The following is a 20,566-nucleotide window of genomic DNA, read 5'->3' on the forward strand; positions in this document are numbered from 1 at the left end:
TAATAGATAAAGATTTTATGTAAAGGTTTCAAATTAATTTGCGTTTATGTACATTGTGACTCTCGGACAAATTTAGTTAATAAATGGATTGTTTTTGTGTAATTTGTGCATATAATTCCGTATTCTGGTTCTCGATTCGGCACGTGGCTTAAATCGTTACCCATCCTGCGCACCAATCGGAGCGCGTCCACCCTCCTTAAGATACAGTCCACTTTGAATCTTCCTGTGCAATCTATACACGAGACGGATATCGACGATCGGATTTACAACCCGATTGTCAGGATCCGTAGCTTCGTGCGTGAGCGTTCAACGTCAGCAATCGAGCGTACGCGCAAACACAATGTACATACATATATCTTAGTAACTAAATCTTAAATTAAAATTCTATTATAATAAAGAATGTAGTTTTGTTAATATTTCATTTTCACAAGGCTTAATTTCTAATTTATAATTAGTAATAATGTATAATAATAAGGTATAATAAGACTTAAGTTATAATTAAACGAATAGCTTAATTTTTTCCAATCGCTTATAACTCAAAAATTATTGGTGCCTCGACATTTCTGCCGAGAAAAAATCGTCTCCAAATGATCTCCATTGACACATCAATCTGTTTCTCACTGTCAGTCTTATGTTAGTTTGTCAGTTTTTTGCACTAAAAGGTTTTTTTTCAGAGGAATTTAATTTTAGAGTTAGATTTCTTCTTATTTTATCTAATACTATAGGTCTGTGTGAAGTTCGTATAGTTAACGAATGGTTCTGTGTGGTAGAAAATTGTTCGAATTTGGTATAACCTTTTGATAATTTAAGTCTGTTCTCCCAATCCCATCGTTGGTTTCCTTTAATAAGAATCTTCATTCGAGGTTTTTTAATAATATTCAAATAATCATACGTAGTTCTATTTTTCACTGGATGCCATGTAAAATTAGCTGAAGAAGATGTTGGATTTCTGCAATAAATGTGTAATTGATTATTATTACGTGATTGTACGATGTCACAATAAATATTCGTATAAAAAATGTCAAGTCTACGGTACCCCGTTTTAGCAAAATTTGTCCACATCTGCGTTAAGTATTCCATAATTTTATAATCCGGCGTACCACGTGCAAATGGTAACACACCGAATGTTTTTCCTATATGAGGATAAAATAAATAGCCCAGTTCCTCGAAGTGAGATGTACCTGCAAAATTTTGTTACGTAAATTAATTTCAAACGTTGATAATTTTTTCCATACATTACAAGTGCATTATAAAATTTATATTTAAATGTTCTCTAAATTTTTTAAATCAAATTTCTCCAGAACTACGTGTGTCTTCTTACAATCATATATAGAAAAAAATTTCACGTTTACTTTTTTTCTAACTGTAATATTAATTTGATTCTTACATAGTTCTATTTTAATTAACAACGCAATACCTGAAAGCGGTTTTTGAAAAAATATTTTCTTCACAGGAGAGGTTTCACTTTTGTACGAAAATTTGTACAAGTAAGTCGACTCGTTAACATTAGAATTCATTTGAGTATCAATTGCTTGTATAATGCCTCTATAGATATGCTGATCGCCGATAAAATCAGAAAGATTTTCTATAGTTTCCTCCGACACTGTTTTATTACCAAAATACAATGATCGTAATTCTGGTACCGTGATCCCAAGTTGTGATAATTGACGCAAAACTCTAGGATATATGGCTTTCTTGAAATCATAATCAATTTCCTTTAAAGTCTCGTTGTTTACCACTGAAACAATTTTTATAACGATTTTAATTTTAATTTTATTTGATTTTATTTATTTTAATTTTAATTTTAATTTTTAATTTTTATAATGATTTTTTATTTAGGTATTATAAATATATATGTAGCTTTATTACGTAGAAACAAAACGGTTTTATTAATAAATAATTAATAATTATTTTGTACATTTAAAAGTTATATATTGATGAAATCCTGAAACTTATTAATTTTGATTAAATTTATTATAACATTCTATGTTCATCAAAACATTTTCAAAATATTGCAGATCGTTTATCTATGAAAATTCTACATAAAATAGTGATTCATGATATACTAATAATTAATAATGTGTAATAATGAAAAGCAAAAGCAAATATATATATTTACGGCCGACAAAAGTGGCATTAATGAAACAATTGCCTTCCTGGTTATTATATCCGAACATAATTGGTATTTCAATTCCATTACGTAATAATTGCAATGGATTTTCTGGTAAAAAAGGATTCGATGACTTGGAATCCACGGTCGGCGTAAATGCAAGCAAAATATCTAAGCCAATCTGCAAGAACATAATATTCTTAATATAAAAAAATAGTTTATAGTAATTCATCGAACATTATTATTGCAATAATCGTAATAGAGCGTCAAAAGACCTCCGCTGCTATCAATTTTCTTCCGTCTATGTCTTTCAGAAATTTCAAGGCGTCTTCCGGATCAAAAGTCGCATTACCAAGCTTCTGGGCTAACATCAGACCGTTATTGATAGCATCGTCTTGTTCAGTGAAAGCCCAAGGAACTGTCATAACACCACTTTGACATATTGCTTTATGAAATAAACCTGTTAAGCACACATTCGCACATAATATAATTGACACTTGAAGTTTAATATGACTTTATCGTGAGATTTTTACATCTTTCCTCTTTGACTCGATATGACACATAAATTTAATCTGCGTGGTTTTAATTTTCAATTCTCAATTTAGAATCGATATTTTTTTACTGAAAGATGTTATCAGATATCTTCTAAGTAATTTTCTACGATGTTTTAAAACGTCGATATTATATAGTTTGCAATCAAAATTTAAGTTAGAATGAAAAAAAAATCTTATTAAAAATTTTTTTGCTACAGCAAACCTATAAAATTTTTTAATTTTCTTTTGTGTAAAATATGTTTCTAATATTCTTAATATATGTATATTAATATTATGTCCTGTTGATTCGTACCTTTAGCTAACGGTGAAATAGTTAGATAATGAACCATCACTCCACCCGCATTTTGACCAAAAATTGTGACGTTATCGGGATCTCCACCGAATTGCAATATATTTCTTTTAATCCATCTTAACGCCATAACTACATCTTTTAAGCCCTGATTTCCTGTTGCTATTTTCTCATCAAAATTGAGAAAACCTAAAGAGAGAATGAGAGAAACATGTCGTTAATACGTTTAGTAAAGTTTACTATCAAGTCTTAAATATTCGTATTCGCTAGTCAGTAAAATAAGGAATATTAAATAGCCGACCAAACTAGCACAAATTAAAATTAAGTTTCACGACGTTTTGACCATGTGGTTAAAATGTTTATAACGTTTTTCACTTGAAAAGAACCACAACCACATGTTCGAACTTTTAATCTGTGCTAGTTTGGCCGATTATTTAATATTCCTTATTTATTTATATAAATTATGTAAATATATAAAATGTTTAACGATTAAATAAATTGATTTCACGAGTTTTTGTAATTACTTATAATTCGACAATTGTTAAAAAAAAAACATTTATAAAATGTTATGATAATTGATTATTGTTTTGAAATTGGTAGTTTAAAAAAATCATACATAGACGTAAATTATTTGGATCGTGGAAAATAGAATGCGTGTGTATGTGTTTACTTAAAAAAAAGGTAGATTATTGAACGCAAGTAACATAAAATGATTTTGAGCTAATTAATAATGTACCTAGAACACCTAATCTGTAATTCAGGGTGACGAGTACCACATCCTTCCGCATGATATAATCGGGACCGTACAAAGCCGAGGTGCTGTCTCCCACAAAAAAGCCTCCACCATGTATCCACACCATCACAGCATTTTTCTTTGAAGTCGTCATATCATTGGTATACACATTCAAATAGAGACAGTCTTCGTTGCCGACTGTGTATTTCATATCCACCTGAAGACAGTTGTATCCGTAAGACAAAGCGTCTCTATCGCTGGACCATGGTTCTGGTGGTTGCGGATCCTACAATCAGTGTTTTTTATCTAAATATATTTTTATAGATGATCAGTTATATGAAATTTTGGCGCACTCTTATCTTGTTATAGATAATAAAAAGGTGTATGATTTATATCTGCATCTTAGATGAAAGAAAGTACTAATTAGTAATCATAATCCTTTCGTAAATTATTCAGATAATTTGTTTTAGAGTCATAGCATAAAAATAATTAATTACTAGAACTTAAGCAAGAAGCGATAAAAATTTAAAAATAAAAGTATGAATATATTTTTATATCCCATTTATAATTTACTTTTTTTATAACTGTGTCTACATAAACGATCTTAAAAATTATATTAATTGGAAGTTATCTAGATAAATCGCCACATAATTTTATCTTTTATATATTTAAAACAATATCATTTTAATTTTATCTAACGATGAGGTAAATTTACATATTCATCTCATCTTTATTTTGCTAATTATAAATCATCTAACAATAAGCACAACACTGCCTACAATAAATATGTAAAATTTTAAAAATTACAACAAACACTTGTAGTAACGTATACACATGCAATACAAAATGAGATATGAAACGGGATAAGCATTTGTTTTTCTCATTATTTTGAATATTACGATCTTCTTCAACAGATTTACTAATAGAAGATTCAGATGTCTTGAAAATCTCTGTTGTTTAATCAGAGCCAATTGGGATCTGTTCTAAATTTGGCGATATTGTTAAGTCATAAATCCTTACTTTAAAAAAAGATATGTTAACTAAGTAAATTTAATTTTAATCAAAGTATTAAGAGTTTTTTTCCGCGATGGCTGCTTGTTTCGAAGTTTGTTTCGCGGCTTGAATCACAACCAAGTTGTTTGTCAGTTTTACAATTTGTGATTAAATTTAATTAATATTATTTTAATTTGCCGAGTTCCTATTATGCACATAATTTTGTTTATGTCATCGATCTTTATTATGTACATAATTTTAATTCACCGGTTTAGCTGGTTGAAGTTTGGAACGTTTCAGGAGCGATTTTCTAATAACGGGTTTGTTGCCATTACCCTTTTGCATAGAGCAAGTTCTGAGGGCCAAAAACAAAGTACAGAAACGATTAATGCAATACACGCGTCGGAAGACACCCTTATATTCGAAAAACCACCCCTAAAATCAAATAAAATATTCTTGCACCTCAACGAATGATGTATCGCTTTTGTGCTGTTGCATAGAGGAGCTCCTAACATTCTTACACAACGTACAAAACAGTACGATTCGATACATGCATCGGAAGACACCCTTATACTCGAAAAACAACCCTTAAAATCACTTAAAAGATCCTACATCTCAACGAATGATTTGTCGCCCTTATGCTTTTGCATAGAGGAGCTCTTAACATTCTTACACAACGTACAAAACAGTACGATTCGATACATGCATCGGAAGACACCCTCATACTCGAAAAACAACTTTTAAAATCACTTAAAAGATCCTACATCTCAACGAATGATTTGTCGCTCTTGTACTTTTGCATAGAGGAGCTCCTAACATTCTTACACAACATACCAAACAGTACGATTTTATACTCGTATTTTTCAAGTTATTTTATTATCATAATCTGATATTTTAATATAAAAATATAACATATCTCCTTAAATATTTATTTTTTGATAATTTTATCCTAATATTTTCATGCACAGAATAATGAGACAAATCGATTGGTGTAAAGAAAACGCAGTTGTCTTTAACACAAAATGTGTAATTTACAATGTACTTTTTGTTAACCTCTTGAGTGTTAGTGACGCACATATGCGCAGAAAAAAGTCGTGCCATTTTTGTCTCATGACGCATATGTGCGCATTTGAAAAAAAAACATGTTTATACTTTATCGATTCGATTGTAATTTGGTAAATCATGGTTTTTGAGGTCGCTGAATCCGAATCTGAAATCGGATTTTCAAAATTCAAAATGACGGATCCAATATGGCGGACGCAAATGCGAACAATGGTTCGATTTTGACAAAAATTTGTATCTCTAGATGTTTGTGATCGCGAATGTACAATTTGAATCCTGACTCTAAATATCTGAAACTCGGATACATTATGACGAATAAAAATTCAGCAAACCATTCATGGCAAATTATCCATCGTAAAAAATGTAAAAGAATATTTTTTTGTTTTTATATCCCGCTCTCTGATATATTTATATTGTTTATATTATTTTTTATATTATGTGAGATATGTTCTAGCATTCAGGCGCTCAAATTCAAATCAACCGAAACCATAAGGAACTCATTTTCATTGGAATCAAACTATTTTTCAAATTTGCATTCGCTATTTCAAATTTTGGAAATCCGATTTCAGATTCGGATTCAGCGACCTCAAAAACCATAATACTAAAACTATAGGATAAATCAATGAAAATTTTTTTCCAAGACAAAAATGGCACGAAAAGCTTATTTTCGTCTGACAGCTAAGGGATTAAAAGCCCAACCGTGCCTTTTCTTTACATTAATCGACTTGTCTTATTATTCTGTGCATAAATGTATTAAGATAAGATTATCGAAAAGTTAATATTTTACGAGATATTATGTATTTTGTATCAAAATATCAGATTATGATAATAAAATAACTTAAAAAATACTCCATAAACAATATATAATTATAGTGTTTTGAAAAGCTCTCGAACTAAGCTACAAGAATATGTAATAAAAAATAGGGGATGCAATTTTAAGACTCCTGGCTACGCTCCTGGCTCTCTACTCGCTACGCGTTGGAAACAAAAGACGATTCTGTCTCACTCACGATAATTCCAGCGATATTGTTTTGTTTCCAACGTTTGGCTTCTACGGTGTTGTGTAGCACAAATGCTTGATTCTCTGTGAAAATTTTATTTTTTCGAAATATAATAGAAGGTTTATTATATATCAAAAGTGTTATGTTGTTGCGTATGCATTTATACGTACTTTGTGATTAATATTGCTATCCAAACAGTAAAATGGATAATTTACAAAAAATCAACTCTATTGAAATAAGGAGATTTGCAGAAATATTATGTAATTTGATGAATTCCATAGAAGATATTAACTTTGATTTTTGTGGGAAAGGATCTGTTTGCGAATTAGTAAGTGTCTTCTTTTAAATATTATATATATATAAACTGAAAAGAATTTACAGAAGAAAGAGATAAGAATGTTATCTTTTTAATTAATAATAATTTTTTATAGAAAAATTTTAATTACATACTTAAAGTTATAATTTCTTTCACTACCAAGAAGAGGCCGCGTGATGTTGCTCTCGGATTTAGATCAACTTTTTACCATTTGTAAGAAGGGGGGAGGTGTCCTGAGTACACTTAAAATATTAAGTGTAGATGGCCAGCCATTCGTTAGTAATTAACAAAGAAACATTTTATGTCAGGTAAATTTCTATATTCTAGCTCAATTTGCAAAGTGTTATTAAACATTACTAACTTTTTAATAATTTTTTCGTATTCAAGAGGTCAAAATCTACAAAAAAAAAACACTATTCCTTCTACTTATACCTTTGAGGGCAAAAATCGATCACTTTTTTTTACATTCTAGTTTAGCTGAGAGAAGATGATAAAAAATGATCGATTTTTGCCTCCAAAGGTCTAAGTAGAAGAAATAGTGTTGTTTGTAGATTTTGACTTCCTGAATACGAAAAAATTATTAAAAAGTTCGTAGTGTTTGGGGAATACCTTGCAAATTGAGTTAGAATATAGAAATTTACCGGACATAAAATGTTTCTTTGTTAATTACTAACGAATGGCTGGCCATTTACACCTAATATTTTAGGTATGCACGCAGGGCACTCCCCCTACAAATAGTAAAAAGTTGATCTAAATCTGAGAGCAACATCACGCGGCCTCTCTTAGTAAGTTTATTATAAAAATTTTTCTATTTTACATTTATGTATTTGTTTAATTTTATATCTAATTTTACATTTATGCATTTTTGTTTTTCCAGCTATTTCAAAAACAGAAAAAAAATTTGATCGAAAGAAATTCTTGAATTATAAAAGGATATGGAATAACAATCAGGGAAATATACGAAGTATTGTACTAAATGTATTACAATCTCGATCCAAAGATACAACGAATATTATGACAAAATCTGTACATGAAGAGACTAGAAATAAATTATGAACCGTTACACAATAGTTTAGCTACACCACAGCGATGTACTGTAATATCGACGCGTAAATTACTTTTTAATGAAAATGACATGGAAAAGTTGACTGATATTGATTGCAATGCGAAAGTACCATAGATTGCGTGAATAATAGTGATAATACATTTAGCAGTAAAGGCGACAATAGTGACAGTTCTATACAATTTCATAAAAAAAATAACAAAAAAAAGTTGACTGATGTTGATATGCAATGCGAAAATAACATAGATTGCGTAAGTAATAGCGATAATACATTTAATAGTAAAAGCGACAATAATGATAGTTCCATACAATTTCATCAAAAGAACGTGAACTTACAAGTACAAAAGAAATTTTCCATTTTGCAAGGACGATTTCATATTCAACGAAATATCATTTTTAACGAATATGAAATCATTAACAGAGATAAAATACGAAAAATAATACAATACAATATGGTACATTTGCTACATTTTCTATGTCCGTTAAAGTTTTATGGCGGAATACGACGTAACAGTGATTGTTTAGTAGCATACGCAAAGTGCAGATACATCAGTCATGTACAACAATTTAAGTTTGATATAGAGAATTTAAATAATGCTATTGTTGATGTATTTGTTTCAAGTACAAAATGTACTGAAATATTGCACAAAGGACCACCTATTTTTTTAAATTTAAAAGGTGAATCGCGAGATCAGGCAAAGTTAAAAATGAATTATATATCTCCTCGAATGTTGCAATTAAAAATATTGGAAAATGTGGATCATGAACTTGCTAATGATGGATATTTTGAAGAATTGCGTAGACTTAGTACTTATCAAAAAACAAAATCTGAGGAAAATAAAAAAAATGACTCATATCTTTCTTCATACGATTTATCTGATTTATTTCAGAAATATATTATAGATCAAGAATCTAATGATCCATATATACGAAATGTAAGTTTGCCATTCCATGTATACAATATGTATACAGAGGAACAAATTAATGTATTGGATAAAAATGACATTATAATTCATTTTGATGCTACTGGCTCTATTATCCGTAAACCAAAAGGTATAAAGTGCAAACGCATTCTATATTATGCAATCGTTGTTAATAAGAATGGTACTATACTTCCAGTAGCTGAAATGATAACCGCAGTACACGATATTAATGCAATTAGTATATTTTTGAAAACATTCCGACATTTTTTGCCAACTAAACGTTTTAGCTGGCCATTATTCTCAGTTATCGTTGACGACTGGAGTTGGGCATTAATTAATGCAATTATAAACGAGTGGAATACACTAACAGTATCACAATATTTAGAAGAAGTTTACATAACGCTTAATAAGAAAGAAATAATACGTTCAAACTGAATTGTTGTACATAGCTGTTGTGCACACTTTCAAAAGCGCATTTTGTCTACTATTTCTAACAAATTTTCGAAAAGTATTAAAAATAAAAGTCTCATATTAGAGTGCATGGGTATATTGATACATTGTAACACTTTAGACGATTTAGATTATTGTTATGAAAATTTTATGATCATATTATTGACATCATCTAACAAAGAGGCTCATAATAGTATTATCGATATGAAAAAATTTCATGCTTCAAAATATAAATTTGAGAATGAAATACACGATGTAAACTCAGATTTTGAAAGTGACGCAGACTTTGTAGACAATAATGAGCCAGAAGGTCGAATTTTCATTAATTCGCCATTTTTTAAAAGATACATATCGAAATTGTGCGATTTAAAAAATACTGTTGAAAAAAATAGTGTAAAAGATAATAAATACTATGCTCCAGAAATTGCAGATTACATTACAAGTCATTATATGCCTTTTGTTCCAATGTGGTCTGCGTTACTATTAAAACTGGTTACACCTGATAAAATTCGATTAAGCAATGCGAATGTTGAAAGTTTTTTTAATATTGTAAAAAAAAATGTTTTAAATGATGAAGTAAACTTAAAAGTTGGACGTTTTGTTAAAAAATAAAAGATTATACAACACAAGTATGCGCTGAATTGAAATTGAATATATCTATAAAACGCAGAAAACGTAATATTAAATATTGTAATACACAAGACACAAATAACGAATTAATAGAAGAAACGTGGCAAAAAAAGCAAAAACCTTTGTACAGTTATTTTGAAGCTCGCTCCTTAGGACGCATAGCTAGAAAGTATAACTTTCGTACAAGTACGCCTATATCAAATAAAAATACAATAGATTTATCAAAATTAAACTTAAGCGAAAGTTCTACTCATGCAAATGCCCTTGAAAATGGGTTATTTTTGGATGTCGAATATTATATGAAATCACCAGACTCTACATTTACAATTGAACAATATGGATCAATAACAAATGCATCAGTAACAGGATTTGATATTTATAATCTTATTGCAGAAGAATTTTGTACTTTAAAAAATGAAAATTGGATTGAAGGCAAGATTATTGATTGTTTCGCAATTACTTTACTAAACAGCATCTCTGCTAACTTTATATATGTTCCTACAAATCATTCAAACTATATGATAGGAAATTCCTATAAAACATCTAAGAGTGCACGATGGCGCATGTACAATATAAAAAATCCTATTAGCGGTGTAATATTATTACCTTATTTATATTTATTTCATTGGCATCTTTTAATTTTTGATTGTTACAAGAATACAATTTTACACTTAGATCCAAAATATACCGAAAGTTCTGACAAGAAACGAGCGATTACAGCATTTAAAAATTATTTAAAGGAAACCTCTTTGATAGATGAGTCTGGTGAAAACATATGTGATAGATCGTGGCGCGAAATAACATGTAATAATAGGCCTTTTCAAAAGGATACATTTAATTGTGGAATATATGTTATATATTATCTAGACTGTATAATACGCGACAAATCATTTGATGAAAATTTTAATCCTGCACAATATCGAATTACAATTGTCGAATCCTTATTAACGCCATCTAGATGTATGAAAGACGTTTGTCAATATTGTTTTAGCGATCGTCAAATATCTTTAGTAATGTGCAATACTTGTCGACGTTGGGCACATCAATTGTGTCTCAAAAGGAAATTCAATGATACAACAAACTGGACAGATCCAAATGCAAAGTATAGATGCTTATTGTGTGCCAAAGGTTTTCGACCATGGATGAAATATGTTCAATAAAGTTTAATCAATCGCATAAAATTTTATTTCTTCTAACCTTCTTTACAACTAACAAAATAGTTCTCAAGTATCATCATCTTAATGCATACAGTTTCAATATATATCGTAGTTTCGATATATATATATATATATATATATATATATATATATATATTATCGTTAAGATGTAGGATATTTTAAGTAATTTTAAGGGTTGTTTTTCGAGTATAAGGGTGTCTTCCGATGCATGTATCGAATCGTACTGTTTTGTACGTTGTGTAAGAATGTTAGGAGCTCCTTTATGCAACAGCACAAGGGCGACAAATCATTCGTTGAGATGTAGGATCTTTTAAGTGATTTTAAGGGTTGTTTTTCGAATATAAGGGTGTCTTCCGATGCATGTATAGAATCGTACTGTTTTGTACGTTGTGTAAGAATGTTAGGAGCTCCTCTATGCAATAGCACAAGAGCGATAAATCATTCGTTGAGATGTAGAATTTTTTAAGTGATTTTAAGGGTTGTTTTTCGAGAGTAAGGGTGTCTTCCGACGCATGTATCAAATCGTACTTTCTTGTGTGTTGTGTAAGGATTTTAGGATCTCCTTTATGCAACAGCACAAGAGCGACAACTCATTTGTTGAGGTGCAAGAATATTTTATTTGATTTTAGGGGTGATTTTTCGAGTATAAGAGTGTCTTCCGACGCGTGTATTGCATTAATCGTTTCTGTACTTTGTTTTTGGCCCTCAGAACTTGCTCTATGCAAAAGGGTAATGGCAACAAACCCGTTTTTAGAAAATCGCTCCTGGAACGTTCCAAACTTCAACCAGCTACCGATTTACTATTATGTGCGTAATTTTAATTTGCTGAATGTCTATTACGTACATAATTTTATTGCATACATAACTTTTTCTTAAATTTTTATTGTGTACATAATTTTAATTCTTAAATTTCTATTATGTTTTAAATTTCGATTTGCAAAATTTCCATTATGTATGTACATAATATTAGTTAGCCGAATTTCTATTATGTACAATTTCAATTATTTACATAATAGAAATTCGGCATGTTAATTCATGCCAAAATTATTATTAATTAATTGAAAAACGTTTATTAATTATTCAAATATATTGCAAGTTTATAATTTCATAGAATTTGATTTTAATAATATAAATATGATGTTTTTTAAATCGGCCAACAGAGCCAAAGCACGAAAAATTAATTATTCGGAACTGTATCTCTTGGTTTGAGATCACTAAGTTCCATATATAAATTAATCTTGAAACTTACATATGGAGAAATAGGCGCGAAAAATATAGGTCCGAAAAGTCGCTGAAGCGGGAATCGAACCCGCGTCTTTCACTTTCCGGGCGACTGCTGTTACCAACTAAGCTGTTTAGATTTTTTCGATCTTATATTTTTCATTTGCCTTTTAGTAGATGTTAGTAAATAACGCCGTGATTAGGCCAAGGCGTGAATAAAATCAGAAAGAAATATTTTTATTTGATTTTATTTATTTTTATTTATTTTTATTTATTTATTTTATTTATTTATTTGATTTGATTTATTTATTTGATTTGATTTATTTATTTTTATTTGATAAAAATATTTCTTTCTGATTTTAATAAGTTAATGAATATAGTCATTCTTAAAACTGAATACGTAATATCTTTGTTCAAAATAGGACATATGTTTATAATAACTTTTTTGTCTAAAATGATATGTACAATTATGTCCTAAACTTATGTAAAAGATCATTCCTCCTGTATAACAGATTTTATTTCTAATTATTTGTAAATTACTGTATCTTTTATGTTTTATAAAATTATCTAATAAACAGTTTGTATCACTTGTTAAAGTAAAACTTTTTTACAAGGATAGTAATATTTCAATAATCCAGATAGTAATATTCAATAATCATTCTCTGTACTTACTTGAAATCTGAGATCACCCACTGGAGGCTTAGCATATGGTATTCCACAAAAGGCATTGTAAGAATCGCCATATTTGCTTTTCTTGACGATGCCGATTAATGTCCCTTCAGACACATTTACTTTTACTCTGTTCGACAATGCGGATAGCTCTGAAAGATTTATGCTCTGGCTAATTTATTGCGAAAAATAAGTATTTATATAAAAACATATATAGATATTCTCTTATTATGATCTGAAAGCTAAGCGATGTTAAAATAAAGTTCGTATCTTGATAAATTTAAAGATACATAAATAATTATTTTGTGTGCTACAAGGAAAACGTCGCTCTTATTAAATATATACATTGTAACAGCAATAAGACTATTATTAACAAATTGTTTGATATTGCAAACAAAATCTGTCTTGTCGCAGATAAAGAATTTTTTTATTTAACAAAATTAATTTTCTTTATAAATCATTTTGCTATCTGTACAACTAATAAATTTTATTACGCAAGATATATGTATGTACAATTATATCAACGAACGGATACTTTTCAATGTCATTCCTTTGAAAAAGAAAAATATACAATATTAATTACTATGCATGGTTAAATTTTAAGTATTACGAAAAGTTACAACATATTTAGATTTTTATATAGGTATGTGAAATTATATATATAGAGTATCCCAAAATTACATTCTTCAGCAAAAATTTCGAGAGAAAGGTCATCATTTTTTGCATGTTTTCAATTTTTACCATGTATATCTTTGTAACTAAATCTTAATTAAATTAAAATTCTACTAAAATAAAAATTGTGATTTTGTTAATATTTTATTTTCACTAGGCTTAATTTATAATTTATAATAAGCAATAATGTATAATATAATAATAAGGTATAATAAGGCTTAAGTTATAATTTGACGAAAAGCTTAATTTTCTTCAATCGCTTATAACTCGAAAATTATTGGTGCCTCGACATTTTTGCCGAGGAAAAATCGTCTTCAAATGACCTCAGGAATCTCCTTATTATTAGGGGGTCTAGTAATTTTTACACCCAATATATATACATATTTTTATAAAATTCGTGTTATCTACGCGACGCACAATTTTTTTCTGTTATTTTCTACCAAATGTTAGCTAGCGCCTGGATAGTATACGTATCTAAGAGCTAGACTACCACAATGTTACACATAAAGGCAAGCACTGACTATAGACTTACTATATTGACGCTAGTTCGTGTTTAGAAGAACTGGCTCGCGCGCGTAGCTATGCATCCGCGATTTTAACTTTCCACACGGGTGTTATTATATACGTATAAGAGACAAGACAGTGTTCGCGCATGTATGTGTGTATGTGTTTTCGAAACATCAAGAGCATTCTCGTCGTCACGACATTTTTGTCATCCCGATACGCGACTACTTTTAATTCTTGATCGATAGCGACGATAATCACGTCATGTTCGCTGAGTTAAACGGAGATGTCAGGCTGAAACACACCTTCGGTTGCTTATATTCTATCTATACAACGTCGATGCGATCTTCGTCGCGCACCGTGTTCGTTAATTCAGCGAAATATAATTAATCGGCTTTGTTGTCGTGCGCGCGCAGCATTAGGTGAACGGAGAGACGTTATATGAAAACTTGCTGTTGCGTCTTGCCATTGTGTTCCCCGAGGTATGCCCGAAGAATATTGCGGTGTGCACGATGCGCACTATACAGAGTGTCCAGAAAATCGCCCGGAATACTTCGGGAGATGATTTGGGACTCAAAAAGAAGAAAAAAATGTTATATAAACATACCCATACAGCACCGATAGATTGCAAAAACATTACAACAATCTTTCATCGCAATATTGCAATATTGCAAATTTACTGCAAAATGTTGCTACATCATTGCTGTTGAATTGCAGCAATGTTAAAATGTCCGCTTTTTGGAAGATTGCAACAAAATATTACAACAATATTGCAATGTTATGAGTTTGCAATAATGCATTGTTATTGCAACCATAAACTAATGTTGCATATACAGGTATACAAATGTAAATAAATCTACGTCTACGTAGCGAAGCCGGCGCCTGCTATACACGCACACATGTATTGCGCAGAGCGTTTGGCGCAGAAATTTAAGCCAATGATTTAATAAAATTATTGATTATCGTTAACATCTTTTATTGTACAATATTGCAAAAAATTATTTTATTACAGTATTATATCCAGCAAATACCAAGTTACAGTTATATAATTGTTAGTTGTAATTTTCCACTCAACAATATAATTGTTATAATACACGTATTATATTTTTGAGTGGGAAATTACTACTAACAATTATATAGCTGTAACTTGGTGTTTGCTGGGTATATGTATATTACAATATATAAATTATAGAATTTGGATTACATGCAATATTTCCGAAATATTAATGTCATGTTGCTACAAGTGTGCTGGAATTTTGTACACCTATATCTCTGCAATGTCTTTATAATGTTGCATTGCAACTTGCAACATTGCAACGTTGCTGCAATATAATTGCAATAATCTGTGCTGTATGGGTAGGTCCGGAAAGAAGTCGTTTCCAAGTTATAGCCATTTTTATATAATTTTTTGAAATATTATTTAATTTTTTAAAAATTTTTCGATACTTGTAAATACGATTATATAATTTTTAAAAATCAAGGCTAAACATAAATAAATATTTAAATTAAATTAAATAAGATGTTCAAAATGGTCACCTTTAGCACGAATGCAGGCTTTTATTCTTCTATCAAATAAGAAATTCCGAACTCTTTGAAAAACATTTGGATTTCTTCTTATTTTTTTGAATTTATGAATTATTCTTTGTCTTAAGTCAGGAATATTATTGAAAAAATTATTTAATATGAATTGAAAAAAAATTAAAAAATAAAATTTAAAAGATTTAAATAAAAGTGGTTATAACTCGGAAACGACTTATTTCTGGACCTAATTTATATAATATTTTTTCCTTCTTTTTGAGTCCCAAATCACCTCCCGTAGTATTGCGAGCGATTTTCTGGACACCCTGTATAAATGCAAATTTTTTCGCGGAATTGCGGAAACAAATAAAAACAGCGATCCACGCGCGCTGAAACGATAATACACAAGTCTGCGGAGAAGCTTTCCCGGGCAAGGAGATATAAATAAATTCAATGTGCAATTGATTGTGGTATACGGAATTTTATAAATCGGAAATTGTTCTATTCGATAAACGATCGCGCGACATTTTGTGTGTTTATTTGCGCGTTTTCCGTTGGAAAGCTCACTGTATTAGAGGACTTTAAATGATTTTCAGTAACCGAACGGTTCGGGTACACAGTTCGGGCCTCTTTTTGCTTGAATTATATACCATCTACAGTATTTGCTATTATCTAAATAAAATTATATAGATGATCATCTAGATAAAATTTTATTTTATCTATAGATAAATAATAAAAATATATATTTTCTATATCTACATCTTGGATGAAAAAAGGGTTATCTTTATTAAAATTCAGATAATTTGGTTTAGAGTTATAGTATAAAAATTATTAATTAGTAGAACTTAAGCAATAAGTATGTCGCCAGTGTTTGCTGTTCTCTAAATGAAATTATATAGCTAAAATTTTGGCATTCTTTTTTCTTTAAATAGATAATAAAAATATTTAACTGCATCTTAGATAAAAAAATTAAGTGTTATCATTACTAAATTATCTAGAATAATGTTCAGATAATTTGATTGAGAGTCATAGCCAGGGTTTACTGTTATCTAAATAAAATTATATAAAAGATCTAGTTAAAATTTTGACATTATTTTATCTTTATATAGATAATAAAAATATGTTTTTATTTATAGCTGCATCTTAGATAAAAAGAGTGTTATTTTTATTAAATTATCTCGACTAATGTTCAGATAATTTTTGGTTTAAAGTCATAGCACATAAAGATACTTAAGTAATAAAGCTTAAGTAGTAGGCGATAACAATTTATAAATAAAAATATGAATATAATTTTATATATACCTTTTATAATTTAAATTTTTTTGTAATTGTGTTTACATAAGCGGTTTTAAAAATAATATTATCAAAAAAATATTTAGATGAATCGCCACATATTTTTATTTTTTATCTAGATAAATTTAAAACAAAATTATCTTTATTTTTTCTAAGATAAATTTACATATTTTTATCTCAGCTTTATCTAATTAATTTTGAAATCATTTAAACACAACATTGACCATCTGATAAATAAAAGTCTTACTTGTGTGTACAGGTTGATTGAGTATTTGAAGCGTTAGAATGCATCTCAAAATAGAAATCAAACATAGGTTCACGTTTAACATTTTTAACTCTATTCACGGATGGCACAATATTGTTACACAATATCTCGACTAGTAGAGGCTGACGAGGTCAACGATCTGTAAAATAGTAGAAGATACTTTTACCATAAGAAAATAGTAAAAAAATGTAAAAAATGTTGGTATCTGCGAAGTGACGCAGAACGACGATATACAATATTTTAACTGTATGATGTTAACCGCTGTAACTAAGTCATACAGTGTTATACAATATTGCTAATATTGTTTGAAAAACACTCTATTTATTAAATTAATTAATTCCTTTTGAACTGATTTTCTCACAAGAAACAGTTGCGTACATGCCACGGAAAAAAAAAGATTGCTATCACACCATACATGTATTTTATATGACAGCAATCCTTTAACAACTCCCGTGTATATATCTATAGAAAAACAATAAAGAAATTCAAGACAATGAACAGATTTAAATATATTACATCTTTTATATAAATAATTCTAAGTGAACTCACTACATATATTGTTGATATCTCGTAGTTTTAATTAAACTATGGAAAAGACGATGCGGATAGTGATATGTAGTGATGTTGCAAAGAAATTGAAAAGTAATGTTCGCTATAAATTTGCTGTTTGTCAACGATCGTCTGTTCGTTCCGGTGTTTTATATGGTATTGAAAATGTGCGAGCGCGTCTCGAAACGGCTACCAGAATTATTGTATCGTCATATTTACGTTTATTTTCATGTACATCTGTATATTGGTATGTGTCTTCTTCGTCTTGTGTTTATTATGATTCTGCTTACCTGAGTGCCTATAGTATGTGTGTCTGCGCATATGTATAGATTTGTATGTTAACATTTTTAATTAATTATATTAGTTGTTTTTTATTATTTGTATTGTATAACTAAAAAATAATATTATATTCAAATTTTTATTATTTTATACAATTGATATTTGAAACATTCATTCAAGTGGATTTCTTTCAATTTCAAATAATTGTCTCATATTAGAAAATGGAGAAAATATTGTTTTGCCACGGATTTTATTTTTTTTAACTTTTTCTTAAAGCAAATCAAGATTTTTTTACATAATGTACGTTTCGATCATTTTAGACATACGGATTATTAGAAAGAAATTATCTCAGTAAATCTATGATTTTTTGTAGAGTTTGGGGTATTAGAAGACATAAAAATTTCATTCAATAAAATTTTTGTAATCACTTTACGTAACTTTTTTCAGAATTTAAACAAAAAGGACCGAACACGCGAATTTCGTTGTTTACATCTATTTGTAAAGTTTACGAGTTAAAAAGAATTATTAAAATACTTAAGAAATAACATTTTTGTAATATAGTTTTTAATAATTTGAAATTATTATATATAAAATATACACTATATATTTTAGTAAAAATAATTTATATCTTATTGCGGTGGATATTAATATTTTTCATTCGATAAAAATTTTTTAATCACTTTACGTAACTTTCTTTCAGAATTTAAACAAAAAGGACCAAACTCGCAAATTTCGTTGTTTTTACCTATTTATTACATTTTACTATATAAATAATTCTAACTAAACTCACTTTATGTATTGTTGATATTTTGTAGCTTTAATTCCATTCCGAGCAAGGCGATGCGGATGGTGATGCGCAGTGACGTTGGAAAGAAATTGAAAAGTAATGTTCGCTATAAATTTGCTGTTTGGCAACGATCGTCTGTTCGTTCCGGTGTTTTATAAGAGACTGAAAATGTGCGAGCGTCTCGAAACGGCTACCAGAATTATTGTATCGTCATATTTACGTTTATTTTCATGTACATCTGTATATTGGTATGTGTCTTCCTCGTCTTGTGTTTATTATGATTCTGCTTATCTGAATGCCTATAGTATGTGTGTCTGCGCATATGTATAGGTTTGTATGTTAAAATTTTTAATTAATTATATTAGTTATCGATATTATCAATATTTTATTCTTTCTATGAAATTACAAAGGAAAGACGGTCATCACGAGTAGCGTCTGGCAGATATGAATGGAGTGTGTACTATATAGTGGTATTTCTAGTTTATTTTTGAAAAATACGTTGTCGGATTAAAACTTTCTTATATATGGTTGGATTTGGAATTAAATAAGCTTTCAGAATTTTTATAAAAAATTTAAATGTTTTCAAAAATTATGGAAAGAGGGAGGAATTTCGGAAAATTTGAAATTTTTGAAAAATTCTTTTTTAAAAATTCACTGTTTTAAAGAACATTAAAAACCATAAAATTTTTACTTGAAACAATTTTTAATATCTTTTGCCGTTTCGACGGTATTAGCTCAAAAATTTAAAAAACCGTTTTTTTTTTTTCAAGAGGGTGTTTACTCCCTAAACGTCGAGATACGCAGCTAGAAAAATCACGGGTCTAATATTTTTCAATGCTATATAATATATTCAAGGCTCATTAAAATCGGTGAGGGAGATTTTCGACCGTTCCCTTGTAAGTGAAATATATAGCGTATATATTGTTGATAAAGGCGATGCGGATGGTGATGCGCAGTGACGTTGCAAAGAAATTGAAAAGTAATGTTCGCTATAAATTTGCTGTTCGGCAACGATCGTTTGTTTGTTCCGATGATTTATATGATACTGGAAGTGTGCAAGAATGTCGAAACGGCTACCTGTATTCTTGTATCGTCATATTTACATTAATTTTCATGTACGTCATATTTACATTAATTTTCATGTACGTCTGAGTATTGGTGTGTGTCTTCCTCGTTTTGTGTGTATTATATTCTGCTTGTCTGAATGTGTGTATCTGTGCATATAGATGTGTGTATGTTAAAATCTCAAAAAACAAATAGATGTGTGTATGTTAATCTCAAAGAACAAATTCAATTCCACCAAGTGCGCTTTAGATACAGATGATGTCGGCGCTAATTTTGAAAATAATATGCAACTTTACATTTTCTAAATTTTATGTTGAGGGAGTTAAAAGATTATGTTAGAAAATGGAAACAAGATTGTTCTGTCATAGATTTTACTTTTTTTATTTTTAATTAAAACAATAAATCAAGATTTTTTAACATATTGTACACATTGATCATTTTA

At 29.3% G+C, this 20,566-nt stretch overlaps 1 protein-coding gene across 5 annotated transcripts in view; it reads right to left on the minus strand.

Annotated features, from left to right (window-relative positions):
- Positions 1-358: 358 nt before the first annotated feature.
- Positions 359-20,566, minus strand: part of LOC114939155 (juvenile hormone esterase-like) — a 39,723-nt gene continuing 19,515 nt past the window's right edge. The window contains exons 2-12 of one of the 5 annotated variants that reach the window (XM_085490136.1): positions 19,063-19,373; positions 17,427-17,583; positions 13,196-13,344; positions 3,690-3,972; positions 2,957-3,142; positions 2,386-2,570; positions 2,120-2,291; positions 1,644-1,738; positions 1,418-1,556; positions 1,037-1,181; positions 359-949 (exon numbers count right to left, since the gene is read on the minus strand). In XM_085490136.1, coding sequence (XP_085346262.1) covers positions 643-949; positions 1,037-1,181; positions 1,418-1,556; positions 1,644-1,738; positions 2,120-2,291; positions 2,386-2,570; positions 2,957-3,142; positions 3,690-3,972; positions 13,196-13,344; positions 17,427-17,508 — 1,743 coding nt within the window. In that variant the 5' untranslated portion in view covers positions 17,509-17,583; positions 19,063-19,373 and the 3' untranslated portion in view covers positions 359-642. Of the gene's footprint in view, positions 950-1,036; positions 1,182-1,417; positions 1,739-2,119; positions 2,292-2,385; positions 2,571-2,956; positions 3,143-3,689; positions 3,973-13,195; positions 13,345-17,426; positions 17,584-17,993; positions 18,252-19,062; positions 19,411-20,566 lie in introns of those variants that run through there. The other 4 variants (XM_085490137.1, XM_085490134.1, XM_029313396.2 and 1 more) reach the window with 4 other exon arrangements.

This window comes from Nylanderia fulva, unplaced genomic scaffold (assembly GCF_048542155.1).
Source record: "Nylanderia fulva isolate GAGA-0341 unplaced genomic scaffold, ASM4854215v1 Scaffold98, whole genome shotgun sequence".
NCBI lineage: Eukaryota > Metazoa > Arthropoda > Insecta > Hymenoptera > Formicidae > Nylanderia > Nylanderia fulva.